This window comes from Aythya ferina (genome assembly GCF_964211825.1).
Source record: "Aythya ferina genome assembly, chromosome: 1".
NCBI classification, from domain to species: domain Eukaryota; kingdom Metazoa; phylum Chordata; class Aves; order Anseriformes; family Anatidae; genus Aythya; species Aythya ferina.
In genome coordinates, this window is record NC_140296.1 from 97,917,041 (window position 1) to 97,935,209 (window position 18,169).

Here is an 18,169-nt window from a genome sequence, read left to right on the forward strand (position 1 = left end):
GCATTTCTCGCCCATAACCTTCACATGGAGGGTTACGTCCTAACCTGTGAGGGTTACATCCTATTGACATATTATATGACGTATTTGAGGGTTCATGCTTGTATGCAATGTTTCTAATGCTGATAGTAAATAAAAATAAATAAACAAATGCACAAGTAGTGGAGACAACAGAAACAGGGAAGGATGGTGCTTTCCATAACAAACTGAAGTTTCACCCCAAATGGGCCAAGATCAGGGGTCAGCAGACTAAATTTACATTGTTACTTTCTGCCCACTAATTCTGAAGCTGGGATGGGATCACATTGAACTGATGAAGTACTGAAAGTCCAAGGCCCGTTAACAGCACATAAAGCATGCAGTTTATGTACGAGAAAAAGATCGTTTGTTTTTAACAGATTATTTCTCTAAGTAGGATCTCTTCTTTTGAACTTCTTTTTAGTGCCAAAATATTTATAATAAATAGTCATGAGAGACTATAGTTTGTACTCCTATTATTTATGTTTTGAAACAAAAATCAAAGTGACAAACAGTGCTCTTAGCTATAGATGTCAAAATCGGTCACTTGTGCTCAAGTAGTTTTGAATGTTGTGATTCTTTATAGTCATTTGGTGGGTCTTTCACACCAACTCTAGGAAAAGGGGAGGAATGCTATATTCAGTCAATTATGATTGTTCAGCAGTATGCACATTTTATTTTTCAGAATATCCACTTTTCCTGTGTGTCTCTTTTTTTTTGGACAGACCTATGACTTTCCTTTCTTTTCTGCACAACTGAAAAAAAAAAGAAAAGAAAAGAAAAAAAAAAAAAAAAAGAGTAGCGTCCAGTTCTTCAGGTGCTGCTCTGGTAACTGTCTGCAATGTGGCCCTGAGAATGTGGTGATGGGTTTTAATTTCTGGAAGACGAGATGTGATACAGAACTGGGTCATTACCTTGTCTGGTTTTAGTGCTCAGCTGTGAGCAGAGACTTTTTGCATCTTTCCTTCAGAAAATGGTTCAATCTCTAGAATTCTCAGGCAAGATTTGAAGATTTTATTTAACTGCCTAACTTTTAGTCATTTTCTTTGGTGGCAGAAGGCAGTAGGACACTGATATTTCATGGTAACATGTTCCTATTGCACTTGGCTTAAATTCTTATTCCCTACCCAAGAGAAAATCTGTGGTAGCACTTACTACATAATGCCTCAGTATCATAAGATTTGTTTTTGATATTGCTCTGTTTCTCACAGAGTTTTGATTTGTTTTGTTTAGGAATAAAAATTTTGATTTCTATTGTAGCTCTACTTCTGACCTTCTGCAAAATGGTGATTTCGGACAAGTATGCTATAGTTTTGTGTAAAAGACTTACGCTTTATAATTTTGAACGTACCTTATATTTTCTTATTCTGTGGACTTTGATTCTCTGTCTTTATCGTTATGTATTAAATCCCAAGTGTGCTCTGCTATGAAGTAAAGTGTGCTGGTGGGACCCTGTTTTGGCATACTTAAAGTGGGTCTGACCTTGACACAGATGAATTTGCATCAGGTGTTCTGCATAAATGTTTATCCCCTGAAACTTCTGAATTTTTTTTTAGGGCAGTGGTACATGGTTCAAGTTATTCTCCTATGCCTGTTAAGAAGATTCAATATCACTGTGAAAGTGAATAGGGATATTGAAGGAATACTCAGTGTGTGTATTTTTCTTTATGGTTATACACCCTTTTCTCACCAGGCTGATACTATGTGAAGTGAAGGAGAATGTCATACTGTGGTGTAACTATTGAGTTTTATATTGACTGGTTGCTATTTGAGGGATTAAAATTTTAATTTATTTCGTAAGCTGCATAACAAAACCAACAAAGCCAGTGCCTGTCTGTATTAAAATCTCTATTTCAAGGGTTAATAGTGTTACACAAAAAATAGTTGACGCCCACTAATTTTAACTGTGTATGGCTTTGCCTATGGGGATTTCTGTGTATGCTAATAAAGAAAATCAATTAGAAACATTCTAGGCTTGTTTTCTTCTCTGGACCTACTCATCTACAGTATATGCACGGCTGACATTTTGAACCATAGGTCCCTTGAGGTTTAGTCTTGTAATCATATATGTATCCATATAAGTAGATACCCAGACAAGATAAACACAGAGACAAGACATAATTCAACACTCAAGGTTAACAAAGGGGATGTACACTACATTGGGATCATTTACCTTGTATTTTGGCATAGCTAATATGTATATTACTTTCAATCAAAAGAGTAAATTTGCCTTGGAAAAATAATCAATTATGGGAAACATCAATTATAAGGAAAACATTTTGTTTTCATTCTGTAGGTAGGGACTTTTTTTAAACAAACTTCTTAGTTCACAATGTAGGAAATTGTCTGTCTTCAGTTGCTAAAAGCATTTCAAACTCCAAAATACTGTTACAAGACATTTTCTTCTTGCCTTAAAATGATGTACTTCAGCTGTGATCTGATAAACTGTGGCATTTAGTTAAAATAGAGTACCAGTGAGGTTCTGCTACTCCAAACAAAGAGGGTAAGGGATATATGAAGTCACTGGTGTTTTATACAATAAAGGATTAAATTAGTCTCTTATAGAATCATAGAATATCCCGAGTTGGAAGAGACCCATAAGGATCATCAAGTCCAATTCCTGAACTTGTGAAGTTGATTGCCACTCTGTCAAAATTATGTTTACAAACTATCAAGCTATCTTGAATTTGGCTTAAACCTGGCTGTGGACTGAAAAAGAGAATACATGAAAATAATGCTTATAAATATATGTGTGTGTGTATATATATATATATATATATATATATATAATGGGGTTTGTACTCTTTGTGGTCTTCATTTGTTGTTTAATAATCAACTGCTTCTTCTCCACTTACCTCTGTGTGTTCATATTGGTCATATACTAGTCACGTGGATTTAGGAGTAGAAGTCTATTTCCTATTTGGTTAATATGTTTTCAGGAAAAAAAAATCAATAAGATGTCTTTTGCTTTAACATACATAGACATCTTTAGATCACCTATATCTAACTTTACAATGCCTGGTTTCTCACTTACATAATTGTTACATGTTGTGAAACTGTTACTGTGGCATTCAACTTTCTAATGCATACCAGATACCCTGCAATCACATTAAAGTAACAGTAACTTTACTTCTGAATGACAAAAATGAGTTCTTCGAAGTCAGGCCCTTTATGGTATTTATAAATTTGCTCAAGATTACTGAGGATAATGCATAAACAATGTAAACAGGGCAAACTTGACACAGATGAACTGAAGAACAGTAATCTTGGAATTATACAGTGCAATGTTTTTATGCAATTATTGTTTCTGAAAGAACTGTGCATTGTCTTTATATTACAGGTCTGGAGAGCAACGTTTTCTGTCGATAGCAGTTTCTGTCTGGTGTGATGCCCCATTCTTGTGCTGATGCTACATGTAGCACTGAGCAGTACTGGAAAGGGGAAAAGGTCTCTTGGAATAAGGTATGTTTCTTTCTTCTCCACAAGGGCAGGGCTTGATGAAGTACTCCATAATCACTTTTCTATTTAATATAAATTAAGGCAAATAGGTATTTAAATCATGTATATTTGGGGGAAATGTTACTGATCTCACAGCTCTTGCTGCTATTGGCTGTACCTCTAGAATTATCAGCAGAATGTATGTTCAAGGTATCTCGACTGCACTGCAACAAAATTTACCATTCATGACCAGCAACAGAAACTTGTAAAGAGGAGGATGCATTTAAGATCCTAACGTTGGCTTTGTTGTGGGGGGAAAAAAAAAGTGTCTAAAATGAGAATGTTATCTATGATGGAAAAACTTAATTGCTTGTAAGTTTAAAGATCACTGCTATAGCAACAGAAGAAGCAAGTGCACATGGTCTTTCTCCTCCTTTCTCCTCCTTTCTCCCTTAAAATAAATAAATAAATAAAAATATTAGAACAAATTGGAGCTGGGAAGACAAAAGAAAGTACATATAAAGAACTTAGAACTGAGAACCCTGGGGAAGAGGCTCTTGCTTGGAGAGGACCTTTTGGTGGAATACCTTGAAGAAGGGCTATAGGTCAGTTGTAGAAGTATGACAATGGAGGGAACAGTTATGAACTTAGTGTTTTGTTGGATCCATGTTTCACTTCACCTTGACTTGTTGTCATTTTTTGGTGGCTTCCTCTGTGTTTGTATCTACTGAACAGAGCTTTTAATGCATCCAAGTGTTATACTGGACCGTAACGTTCTATAAGCTTTTGTTAGTCTAACAGTTGTTTTCCAAAGTATTCTTAGGATGCTGTGAATGTTACCTATGACTGAAAGTATACTCCGTAGTCCCTGTGCTTGTGTTGTCAGAAATAGCATATCTTACCATTCTATACCCAAAGTTCTTTCCTAATAGAATGGTTATAATGAGCACTATTTTGAGTAATGTTTTCATGTTGTTTGTTCACATCATTTCTGGTCAAAGTGCAGTGCAATTAAAGATACTGCCTAAAGGCAGTATCTTTCAGTTTACTATCTTTTCACTGGTAAAAGACATATTGAGGTGAGAGTTTGTTACTTAAACACAGGACTGGTAAATATGACACACAACCTGCATTAGACCCATGACCATCTGGAGCAGCAGCTGAGCCCTTGGCAGGATACCCTGGGGTATGCAAAATGCACTAGTTGCTTGTGCTTAGCAGTTCTATCCTATATATTGGATTTTCATTGCAAGGAACCATAAAACCTAAACTGATTTAGTTAGGATTGTGACAGCCTGTAATCCTAGATTCAGAGGTGACCTAGACAGTATAAACTGTCTTTTGTAAGTGGGGGTACCTGGAAACTGCAAAGAAAGACACATAGAAATAAAGCAAGTAAGGCAACTGCTATGAAGACAATAGGGTGCTTAATTTATCTTATTTTCCCTAGATTGCTTTTCCTACTTTTCTATTCTTCATTGATAAGCAACTCACCCCTTTCAAGTGAGCAACACTTTTTCTGCGTTGTTCTGTCATTCATTATTTCACAAAAAATAAATGTATTAATTGCTCTGTGCTATAATGCATCTCTTCATTGTGTACCAAGTGTAAGGGAAAATATTGCAGTTGGTATCTGACATGTGGAACTAATTTGCCTCTGTTGGAGTTCAGGGAGAGGTCTTGGCTATTACTGTGGAAGAAAATATTACGAATTATAGGCACTTCATGATACTTCATTTGTAGTTTCCATTTGTGGTGATATACTATGAATAAGATATAGGGATGATACCCTGGCCCCACTGAAATCAGTGAGGGGGTTTCTCTTAACTTCAGCTAGGTCATGACCCTGGGAATCACTGCTGGCTCCTGGTGAAGGATTTGTTCTATTTGTGCCTCTAACTAGACCTCCTCTGAGGACTTAGTTTTTAATATTACTACCAAATCTACTTCTTAGGTAGTAATTCTCTCATAATGAAGTTTATTTGTACTTGATTTGGTGGATCTTATGCTCAGAGAAAAACGCATTTTTATACCTATGTTTTTCTATCCTTAAATATGATGGTATTGTTAGGGGCAATTATAGACCAACTTTCAGGAAATAATATATGATAAGAAGACAGAAAGGACTTTGGAATAATTTCCCAAAGGATGATGTTGCAACCCTGTAGGTAAGATACAGTACAAAACTGTTCTGTTTGTTGAAGGCTATAAAATGGGCTGCAAGAAACAAGTTTGAACTCTGGGAGGAAAGACTTTACTAGCTCTTTAATATCACCATGTTCTGCGATCACAAACTCTTTCTTGAGTTTATTGTGGAATTTCCTTTGCGAACTATTCTTGATTTGATAAGCTTATTTTTTCCTCCATGGGTGGAAGATTCTTTATAAGTATTATTTTTGCTTTAGTAATAGACTCTTTCACATTCCTATAGTTGGGTCATGAGTCACACACATCATTCATAACTTACAAAACATTTGCTTTCATTTGCGTTCTCTTCATGGTTTCATAGTCTGTTACCTTCTCTACTGAGTTGTTAGAGATCTTTATCTGTGATATATACTGATGCTATATACAAGTATATTATATAAATAATAAAACAATATAATCTCACTAGTTTCTATTACTGTTTGATCAACACTCAACAAGTAAGTATTAAGCCTTTACTTTTTTAATTAACTTGCCAAAGCATGCCATTTATTCAACTGAAAGAATACCAAGAACAAGACCCTAGTGTTCTCATCACAGTTGTCCCAGATTTGCAAAGTATTTCAAGAGCCCTGGAGGTAGATAATCTTAAACTAATTTGTAAAGAAGCCAATATAAATAAATCTATTTTTACACAAGATTTGATAGTGATAAGAATGTTTGATGGGGGGAAAATAATTCAGTGCAATTTGTAACTCAGAGAACATAATATATTTGACTCCTCTTTCTGTGTGACACAAAGAGTTCATATGTTGCACAGTGTTCATTTTTAATTAAACATTTTATCATCGCACAGCCTTTTATTGACATTCCTCATAATAGAGCTGATAAGATCTTGACCTACTCTTCAATAAAGCAATGTATAACTCAATATTCTGGCACATGCTGTTCCCTTCAGAATTAAACTCACAATTTTCTGTTTTAATTTAAAAAAAAAAATCATGTACTTTTATTCACATTTATTTACTTTAACTTCTCAGATTTATGCTTTTGTTTGAATTGTGCAATTTGGCTGCAACCATTTCTTGGGCTATTATTTCCGTTTATTTGAGCTTTTAGCTGTCTGACCATTTTATTGAATTTTTCCTCCTTTCTGTCTTTTCCTTTTAAAAATTTGCAATAAAAAGTGATTTATCACCTAATCTTGTTTCCTACTGTACCGAAGTCCAGTTTTGATCAGTGGCACTAACTTCACTCACAGTTGCCTAAATCATATGGTTACAGAGTTTTTGTTATCACAGAAATTCCTTCAGATAGTACATGAGAATAGATTTCTGAAGATATTCGCAAAGATGAATTTCAAATTTGATCCCTGTCAGTAACCTGAAAGAGCCTTATGAGATACACACTCACCATACTCACCTAAATAGGATTTCCATGTAGAATCACAAAATTTCTAGGTTGGAAGAGACCTCAAGATCATCAAGTCCAACCTCTGACCTAACGCTAATAATCCCCACTAAACCATATCCCTAAGCTCTACATCTAAACGTCTTTTAAAGACTTCCAGGGATGGTGACTCCACCACTTCCCTGGGCAGCCCGTTCCAATGTCTAACAACCCTTTCGGTAAAGAAGTTCTTCCTAACATCCAACCTAAAACTCCCCTGGCGCAACTTAAGCCCATTCCCCCTCGTCCTGTCACCAGGCACATGGGAGAGCAGACCAACCCCCACCTCACTACAGCCTCCTTTAAGGTACCTATAGAGAGCGATAAGGTCACCCCTGAGCCTCCTTTTCTCCGGGCTGAACAAGCCCAGCTCCCTCAGCCGCTCCTCGTAGGACTTGTTCTCCAGACCCTTCACCAGCTTGGTCGCCCTTCTCTGGACTCGCTCGAGCACCTCCATGTCCTTCTTGTAGCGAGGGGCCCAAAACTGAACGCAGCACTCGAGGTGCGGCCTCACCAGAGCTGAGTACAGGGGGAGAATGTCTGTTGACTTGCTGATCATCAGGTGTTGCAAAACCTGCTTTCTCAGTAATCTCCTAATCTTTTGCTGTATCAGCTCTCCCAGATGATAACCACTCAACTACCCCACACTTCTTTTTCATGCTTCAGAGAAACAGCTCTGGGCATTTGCTCTTTGTCTTTGTCTTTGTATCCCTAGTCTGTCATTATTCACAGTAAATGTATATTGATTTTAGCAGAAAATTTTGAGATAATGTAATGAACTAATTTGAAAATACCTTATATAATATATAAAAGACAAAGCAGAAATGCCTTGCACTTTTGGAAGTTTTTGTTTGTTTGTTTGTTTTTAATAGAGAATATTAGGCTTGACTATTGAAGATATATTTGTTACACCCTCACAAATTTCAAACCCTGGTTTGTCATCATAGCAGAAGTTACAGAATCACATAGGGCCTCTGAGTATGTCATGCTGTGAATATTTGAAAATTAGACCTCTCAAAAAATGTTGCCAACAAATTTCAGATTGTCAAGGATAAATGGGTATATGATATATTGAACCAAGTAGATAATAAAGGCTTTAATTTTCTGTTTTTGAACTGATGTTTGTTTGTTTGTTTTCTTTGGGAGTTGTTGCTCCCTTCCTCTCCCAATTTAGCTCTCCAGGAAAATGTACTGTCATGTTATTAGAAGTTTAGAGACTTGTATTCAGATACTCAGATTCTTTAGTTGTTGGGAGACAGAAGTATTGGAGAGCCTGGAAGACAGGAAAGCAAGTTACTTGAAAATAAGCAATGTGTTGTGCTTTGTGCTTTCTTCTTTTCCTAGCTGTTTAGGAAAAAGAAGTAAATCTAGCAGCATGTGTAGCAGACTCAAGTTGGAGAATACTGTCAAGGCAGAAACAATCAAGGTGTGCTTGGGGTATCTACTAAGGGGCTGGCATGGGTGCCAGAAGCCACGCCTTATCTTTCCTGCCACTGCTATCCATGCTTTCTAGATTACGCTAAATGAGGTAAATGCCAACATAAGTATGCCTCTGCTTGCTGTGCAAGCATATGATCGATACATTAAAGATGCGGGGCCTCACCATACTCGACGGAGGAGAGGGAAGGATGCTTGAGAAAATGAGACAGCTGATAAAATTTAGTCATATCCATCCCTGAAATATCAAATGTTAAACCAGGAATAAGCCATATCAGATGAAGCTGCCCATTACATTAGAGGTACCAGACATCACCACTGAAATAAAGATACCTGATTTTAATCAGACAATAGAGAGATTCAATTTATGTGCAGAAGGACCTTGAGACAGTGATGAGACTGCTCATTTGTTTGATCTTCCTTGTTCCTCCCACCCTGGGCAGTCCTGCAGGCTGACATGGAAAGTAGAAAGGCATAGGGTGGGTATTTTGCTTGCTTGACTTTTTGTTGTTTTGTTTTGTGATTTATTCTGTTACTTTTTTTTTTTTTTTTTTTTTTTTTTGCCCATGCCTCTGCTAGATGAATAGTCAGTGAAAGCTAGGATGGTGACTGGCATCTTAACAGATGTGTTGTGATAGTTTTTTAAAGGGCTTCTGGAATCAGTAATGTATGCTTTGGGGTTATAACCGTGCTTAAAACGGGTTAGAAAACAAAATTCATGTGTATTTGCTGTTGAACATTTACCTAAATGTTCCCTTGTATGTAGGGAACTAACAAGATTCCCCTCCCACTTTAAATGGAAAGTAAAGTAGCATATTTATAAAAGAATAAAAACCTTAAAATATAATCACAATGTCATTTAATGTAAATTTTGATAAATGAAGAAACGTGTTTTAAAGTACACAATGTAGCATGTAGCAGTTTGCTTTCGTGAGCATCTCTAAATGAAAAAGTTAGACTGTGCTTTTCCATGACCATACTCAAAGAAGTGAAAGTGTTATTTCTCCAATGACAAATATTTTATATTGGTTAATTAAATTTAAAAAATAGCTTGTGTGGCAGTACTTTTACAGCAAGTAATGATGTTCAAAGATATGCCCTTGCTGGGGGGAAGGTGAAAGTGTGGTTTAACTAAATTTGTAATCTCATTTTAAGAGATCTGCATTCAAATTTACATAAGTTAGTATTTAAAGCCCACTTAAAGTATAGGATATAATAATGGTACAGTTGGGAAGCCCGTGTACTGGTCAGCAATGGGACATATTAGATAAGATCAGGATGACCTAGGTAGATAGTTCTGACATTGTAGCATGCTGAATTATCAGCTAAAACTCATGAAAATTCACAAACACTTTATGTAAAAAAGTGTTTGCTTTTTTTTTTTTTTTTTTTTTGTAAAAAAGTGTTTGCTAATTTGCTTTTACATAAAATTGAGACAGGAGAAAAAAAGGAAAAAAAAAAAAAAAGAATTATGTAGCATTGTTATTTATGTGTGTATTTGTTTAATGCTTTAGATTTTCCTGAAAGGGAAGGTTCTTGACTGTCAGTCTCACTTCAGTGCCTGGTAAAGTTATGAAGATTATTCTGGGAGTTACTGAAAAACACCTGAAAGATATTATGGTCTTTTGTCTCAGCCATCATTTTATGATGTTGCCTATCCAGGTGACCAAGGGAAGCTAGTTGTAGTCTTTTTGCATTTCAGCAAAGCTTTCAATACTTTTTCTCACAGTATCATTCTGGAGGAAATGTCCAGCATCCAGTTAGACAAATGCACAATATGATGAATAATTGGCTGATGGGTCAGGCTCAAAGGGTTATGGTAAATGGGGTTACATGAGACTGGTGGATAGTCATTGTTGGGGTTTCCCAGGGCTCCATTTGAGGGCCAGTTCTCTTCAATGTTTTCATAAATGATGTGGATGTGGGACATGAAGTTATACTAAGTTTGCATACTACACTCAGTTGGGAGGAGTGGTTGTTGCCGTTGAAGGCAGAGAGGCCTTGCAGAGAGATCTGGACAAATTAGAGGGCTCGACAATCACCAAGCATGTGAAGTTCAACAAGAGCAAGTGCCGGATTCTGCAACTGGGAAGGGGCAGCCCAAGCTATGCATACAGACTGGGATGAGAGGCTGGTGAGCAGCCTTGTGGAAAGGGATCCGAACATTTTGGTCAATGGCAAGTTGAATATGAGCCACTAGCATGCTCTGACAGCCAAAAAGGCCAGCTGTACCCTGGGGTTCAGCAGGCACAGCATTGCTAGCCAGTCAAGGGAGGGGATTGTCCTGCTCTGATCTCTGCTGGTGTGACCTCACCTCAAGCACTGTCTGCAGTTTTGGGTGCCACAGCATAAGAAGGACATAAAACTATTAGAGTGTCTGAAGGAGGGCTACAAAGGTGATGAAGGGTCTGGAGGGCAAGACGTATGAGAAGTGGCTGCAGTCACTTGGTTTGTTCAGCCCAAAGCAAAGCAGGCTGAAGGGAGGCCTCGTGGCTGCCTGCAGCTCCCTCACGAGGGGAGCAGAGGGGCATGCGCTGAGCTCTGCTCTCTGCGGACAGCAACAGGACTTGAGGGAACAGCATGGAGCTGGGACAGGAAAGGGTCAGGCTGAGAGTTAGGAAAAGGTTCTTCACCAAGAGGGTGGTTGGGCACTGGAACAGGCTCCCCAGGGAAGTGGTCATGGCACCAAGCCCACCAGAGTTTGAGAAGTGTTTGGAAAATGTTATCAGGCACATGGTTTGATTTTGGGATGGTTCTGTGTGGAGCCAGGAGTTGGACTCAATGATCCCTGTTGGTCCCTTCCAACTCAGGATATTCTACAATCCCGTGATTTTATGACTATGTGTTTTGGTTACATTAAATTGTTTAGAATCTTCAAAAATGGATGTGTTTCAGTTATCAGATTATTACCTGACAAAACAGCAGTTAATACAGAGTTTAGAGAATGTTATTAGAATACTTAAGTGCATCATTTAAAATGAGTGAATAAGCTTTGTCTTGATTTTTTTTCTTTTTTTTTTTTTTTCTTTTTTTGTTTTGGTGGTATACCCACTGCAAATGTTACTATTCTACAGAAAACAATTTAATGATTCAAGGAGTACAATAGTTAATTGTTAATGTGCTGATATCAAACTTATAAAATAGAAAAAACTTTTTACTAGATGATGCTCAAATTATTAATATAAACATTTAAAATCTACTATTAAATTAAAAAAAAAGGCAACACAACAAAACATCAGTGATTAGACCTATTTAGCTCACAGACTGTCACATAGAGAATACGTATAATACCTAAAACATTTATATGTAAAGAAATTAGAAAATACGTAGATCTCAAGGAAAAAAGACTCTTTGAGCATTCAGATAGAACTTGGAAAATACAAGTTTAGCTTGTGAATTTTACCATGCTTTTTCTTGATCTGCCTTCATCTCCTAGGAGAAAATAAGTGACAATTTTAGCAGATCATTTTAGTTCATTTTAGTCCAGGTCCTTTGTTGATAATATGAAGTTGATTTTCTACCATTTTTTCCTCTCTTTTCCTGTTGGATATATTTTATGGCAAACATTGGATAAAGAGCAGAGTTTTAAGCCGTGCTTTTTTTTTTTTTTTTTTTTTTTTTCTAGTTATAACAGATATGTCTTAAACGGTTACAGACAAAGAAAAATAGTGAGATGCATATTCTACATTGCACTGAGGTATATGCATATTCATGTATACGATACATTATTTTAATGCAACTTCCCACTATGTGGTTCTGCTCTCCCCTGTATCCACATACACACTGAATTGCAGTTGAGGTCTGGCTTTAATGAAAGGAGATTCTTCTGCTTTGCAGTTGCTCTCAGTTGTTGTATTTAGTGCTCTGATGTGGCAGCTTTCACTGTATCCATAAAATATGAGCAAGCATCAATAAGCTATCCAAGAGAAAGGAGTTTTAAGGAGGTATTTGAATGAGGAGAGGATGACCATACAAAAAAGGAAGGAGAGTTCTCTGAGTATAAAGGCACTGGGGAGAAAAGGAGAAGGTCATTTGGGCGAGAAAGCTTGTAAGCATCTTGTCATGGGGTTAGATGATAAGTTGAAATAGTAAATTCCACACTGCAATCAGTGTGTTCTGTGAGTGTGCACCTCTTGGATTAATGAAGGTATCCACTCTTCCTCTGCTCCCTGTGCAGCTCTTCAGATACTCATACCATGAAGTCAAAGCCATGGATGTTCACCACTCTTAGATCTGGGGGCGGAGGAAATTGCAGTAAGTACTTGTAAGAGCAGTTGCACTGAAAATCCCATTTGAACAAAGCATTTTAACTCATTCCTTAGTCAGCTAAAAGCATTTGTGGAGAATTAGGGAACAGAAAAAGGCTTTCTTTTCTACACAGCATGGGCTACCAATCAGGGAAAGAGGGCACAATTTTGTGAATTAAATGACTGGTCACGCATCATGAATAACGAATAGTGATTGTTCATATTGGCCAGTTAAAAGTTGTGTCAGAGGGTCAAATATGTTTGCACACACAGCTCAAGGACTTGTGACTAATGAAGTAATTAATAACACCCATGACCTACTTGCAGACACCTGGTGAACAGATTTAAGGGCTCCATCCATTGGTTACAATTCTAATGGAACAATTCCACCAGCTCTAACTAAAATTGTGTAAAATCAAGACTAGAAAATAAACTTTCATGATGTAGTAAAAGTGCCCGTACCTAAACACCTTCTGCATTATATCTTTTATTAATATGAATGTAGCTGGATGGATTCTGTGCTCAGTTGTGTCATCCCACTCAGTCCAAACCAGCAGAAGCCCAAGCCACCAGAACCTTCACATATTTGTTATCACAAAATAACGCATATTCACACATGCGTTATTTTTTATTTAGATTTTGAGTATGACATACTGTCACAATAATTATATTCCTTGACTAATGATATTCAATAATGATTCAGCCAAGCTCTGTCCAGAGACAGGCAAAGGTCTAATCTGCTTTTCCAGGAGTTTGTACTTGGTTCAAGGAGCAAGTCCATTGAGGCCACTGGACAGAAGAGGAAACCTTCGTGAGGGAGGGTTGAAGTGCGGGTCAGGATTGGTCATGGAGATGCAGCTTCCACACAGCATTTCTTGTTCCAGTGACTATTGCAAACAGAAACATATTCCCATCCTATTGGGAGGAGGGAGAGGAGGCTGGGGCTGAGAGCAGGCAAAACTCAGAACCACAAGATTTTTAACTCCATTGTGTATTTAGAGCAGTTGTTGTAGTCAAGGGCTGATGTGCTACTCTAAAGAACAAATAAGAACTGCAGCAGTCTCCCTGCATTGTTGCATTTTACACAGGATTTACTTGAATACTATTTTATACTTGTCCCTAAATATATATATATATTATATAAATATATATTATATAAAATATATATTATATAAAATCTTTTTGAGGAAGGAGTAAAGGGGGACACTTTGGTTAGAATGCAGGGTGTAAACTGTAAGACACTGAGTTTGTAAAATCTTTAGTCTCTTTTGCTTTTTGTTCTGTAATTGATTACTAGCACCCCCTTTAACCCACCTTAAAGGGCAAGCAGGAAATTCATGTTTTCGTTCATCAGCCCATCCCTCTGAAAAGCGTTCAATATTAAAACAGTTTGCGAGGAGCAAAGGCAGAAGAAACAAGAGGCCCAGTTAGACCGTGGCAAGGTTAGGAGATGCATGTCTGACGCCTGCAGCAAATATCGGCTCTTGTTCCTGTACATTTTTTGCATGGGGAGACCAAGTTAATTGGGGTATGGCTCTGTTCTTTCCTTTATGTGTGACCTTTTATTATCTCTGTGGCCCTGTAGTTCATGCAGTGTCATAAAGCTGTGGGAAAGTCTTGCAGCTAGTGTTATCAGCTGTTGGAAATTAACTTGAAAAATGAAATATCTGTGTTTCCTTTTGCCTGAAGGTGTCTGGGAGTCTGTAAACTGCTGCAAAGGTGCAATTATCGTGGTTGTGATTTTGCTGTAGCTGAGTGTTTCTTGTGCATCTTTTTCCCTTCTTTCTCTCCCCTTCTCTGCCCCCCCCCCCCCCCCCCCCCCCCTTTTTGGTGCAAGCTGTGGGCTGGCGATCAGGTGTTGTGCTGGGGAAGGAGGGGGGTTATTTTAGGAGGGGGCTACACGGCATAATTCCCACGAATGTAGGAGGAGGATGAAAAAGATAAAGAAATTTTGTTTTTCTGAGCTAGAGGATTCTCTGCATGACTTCCCCACTGATGGGATCATGTGCTTTCAGGCTGAGATTTTATTAACAATTCAAATGGAAATTGAGGGCACAGGAGGAGCAGATTCTCACATAAACTTGATCTGTCCATGAATGCAGTTCTCTGTTTGCCCTGACCCTGCATGGCTTAAGACACTGCCTGTGAGGCCAGAGTGCCAGACACAAAGAAAGAAATGAAAAGCAAGCACATTCCAGTAGTCTGCACAAAGGCAATGGAGCAGTTTCTAGCCGTCTCCCCAGAGAGAGATCTTATCTCCTTGTGGCTAAAACCCTTTAGCGTGTTTATTTGTACTCTAGCACCCGAGGTTTATGAATTGATAGGGATGCCGATTAAATGCTGCAAGTTCCCTCAGTGAGCCTTTTTGGGGGACACGGTGGCATCCTGCCAGTATTTTCTTCCCCACATATGTACCAATATTTATCAAAATGTCACTCTGCTTTCCCGATGAGCCAAGGCAGACAAATGTTGAGGGAGAGGGTGCTCTGGAAAGCACCTTCTGTAACAAAAGTCGTCACCAGCCTGAGGAGAGTTTTGCAGAACTTTGGCACTGGGATTCAGTGCCTGTTTGTAACCTTTGAAGCATTGGCGCAGATGGTGGCCGAGCCTTGCCGGCAGTCAGGAAGGTTGCTTCCAAGTAGCTGAAGTGATGGGGCATTTTGTGTGTGCTCCACTGACCTTGTGCTGGGGAGCCAGCAGCAGGCAGCACCGGGCAGAGGGAGGACAGAGGACAGCAGAGGCACAGCTGCTGTGGCCACAGCTGCAGGGCCATCACTCTCCACCAATGGCAGGCAGTGGGTGATACTGCTGGCTGGCGATGAGAGCTGGGAGCTGTGGCGGGGCTTTTCTGCTCTCCCTTGTCACTGCACTGAGAGAGGAGGTGGGAAAGGCAAAAAGCAAGGACTGTATCACAGTGCAGAAGTGGATTTCCTATTCCCCGCCGTTGCCTGATGTTAACCTTAGCAGTGCCTGTGAATGCTGGAGATGCCTTAATCAAAGTATTAAACACTGATATTTCAGGCTCTCCTAAGCAGACCTCCTTTCATGAAGGTTCTAAAGCTGTAGGAAAAAAAGAAGTAAACAGATGTTTTTACTGTGGTTATTCCAAAGAGTCACAATTTTAATTGCCCTAGTTTTCCTTATTTTCAGCCAAAAAAAAAAAAAAAGAAAAAACAACCAACACCTAATGCCAGCAACTTTTAGGTAGCAAATCATAACCATATGTTTTCCCATTTTTCTTAAAGCATTTAAAGCTTTTGAAACTTCTGATAGTTCTTAAAATAGTTTAATTAGTGGAAAGAGACTAGCACAGGACACTGACTCGAATAGTTCTGTTCCCTTAATTTTATGGGGGTTATATTATCCAAAATTAATGGTTGTACTTAGGCAAATTGTCAGTAATTGGTGACAAAATTGCTTTATTGCTTTTCTTTCATTTGATGCTAATTAATGGCCCTACATTATTAAGCTCAATCCCCTTCTGCATTTCTCCATCTCCATAAACATTCTTAGCTGTAATGTGTTGGAGTAAATATTTTTTTGTTCAACATATGTAATAATTGCTCTACAGAAATGTTATAACAGACAGATTTCTGGTGTAATATTTCCTGAAAAAAAATATAACTACTCGAGGGCTTGAAGGCACTTTCATATTCCTAAGAAGGAATACCTTAGTAGTATAGAGTACTAATTGATTCATGTGGTAAATATTATCTTATTAAAACGTTACCGAGATACTTTTTTTTTTTTTTTTAGCAACTTTCTTAGCAGTTGCTGTACAAAATCTAGGTTTCATTTTGTGCAAGTTAAAAATCACCATACCTTCTCTCCTATTATTTTACAGGGTGTTAGATGAAATATTTCTGTTTCACCGGACTTGAATAACCCCACAGAATTTGCAGCCATGTTTTTCACCTGTTAACGAAACTGGCATACAGGGTGGTGAAACCCTCATACAGACTGGTGCTTATCCATGTTTTTCAAATGATATTATTGTAATGCTGTTTATTAAAATGCGTATATGTATGTGAATATATTTTAAAGTCTAGAATAAATGCAATAAGGAAAAGCCACTTCCATTTCTCATACAAGCATTATGGAAAAACAGCTTCTCTGTGTGTGCGTGTGTGTATGGCTGGGGAGAGGTATTTCGTTGTTCATTAGGTAAAAATTTAAGAAAGCATTCGAAATGAATATGTGCCACAAAAATTTGGTGTATTGAACATATACCAAAGTAGAATAGAAAAGAAAAATATAAACATTAAATGACTACAAAAAGGGAGTTTTGATGGTGTTTTAAGAAAACAATAATGAAAAAGAACACTGAAAGACATAAAAGATTTCAAAATACAGGACAAAATATTTTACAGTTTCACAAATCATACTTATTTTCATTCTTGTCTAATCCTGTATTACAAAACTCTGAGAACTGCATCTTTTGTTTCACTGATGAAGGGTGGCATCAATGGTGAAATATTGTCTCTGTTCATTGCCCAGATTTATCTTTAATTTTAGTTAAACTGAAAGTTTCCAAAATTATGATTTCTTATTCATTGGCATGCTTATTTTCATGTTTTGTCATGAGTTAGGTTTTGCAAATATTTAGAAATTATTTTTAAAATAAAGTGCGTACTTTTATAGAGAGTTAAAACATTAGAAGATGGTATGTTAGGTAAATTAATCTTTAGATTAATAATTCAAGTTTAATAAGCAAATTCACATCTCTTTTTGATATGTGATTTATTTATTTATTTATTTATTTTGTTCCCTCCAAAATGCAGTTGTTGAGAAAAAGAAGATAAAATTGACATTTGGAGTTAGAAATGTTTATTGTTACGTAAGTACTTTTTCTTGGAATAAAAAGGAAAAAAAAAGTGAAATAAGATTTTTGGCATGTTGAATTATTTTAAATTTATTGAAGAATTTTTACTTTATTTGTTTAAAGGATGCTCAGCTACGAAAACTTTGTGGCAGAGTAGAAAACCATCAATAACTTTGAACTCTGTCCCATCCCCGATTTCCACTGAGTACCTTGTTCTTACACATGGCTGGAATGAAATACATGGACATAACTTTGTTTCGAAGGCAGCTAAGAGAAACTGTGGCTTTTCAGAGTCCCAGCAAAGAGCCATACCCTGCAAACAGCCTGAATTATTTTATTTTTTTTTAGTGAACTATCTGATGTGAAAACTGCCCCAGCAACAGGCAGGAGGAGGTCAGTGTTTGCCTGGGTTTCCACCCATATTCCTTATCTGGTATAGAAATATCCTATTTCTTCCTCCTTCCTGCACCATCATGGGTTTTTGATATCTTTGCTCTGACTAGAACTGTAATTTGTATCTCTGTGTACGAGTGCTTAGACGGGTATAAAACATCAGTACTTATATATTACCGAGGGGAGTGCCATATATCACCTCAGACGGTGTGGTGCAAGGGCT

At 37.6% G+C, this 18,169-nt stretch overlaps 1 protein-coding gene across 11 annotated transcripts in view; it reads left to right on the top strand.

Annotated features, from left to right (window-relative positions):
- The window catches only part of LOC311433151 (uncharacterized protein), a 313,366-nt gene that overhangs the window by 42,767 nt on the left and 252,430 nt on the right, over window positions 1–18,169 (top strand). For 6 of the 11 annotated variants that reach the window (XR_014690588.1, XR_014690589.1, XR_014690590.1 and 3 more), the window contains one exon: window positions 3,356–3,477. Coding sequence is in view for 2 of the 11 variants with exons in the window: in XM_084511962.1 (XP_084368088.1) it covers window positions 3,422–3,477 (56 nt within the window). In the remaining 9 variants the exon portion in view is untranslated. Of the gene's footprint in view, window positions 1–3,355; window positions 3,478–12,661; window positions 12,739–16,575; window positions 17,222–18,169 lie in introns of those variants that run through there. The other 5 variants (XR_014690587.1, XR_014690592.1, XM_084511961.1 and 2 more) reach the window with 2 other exon arrangements.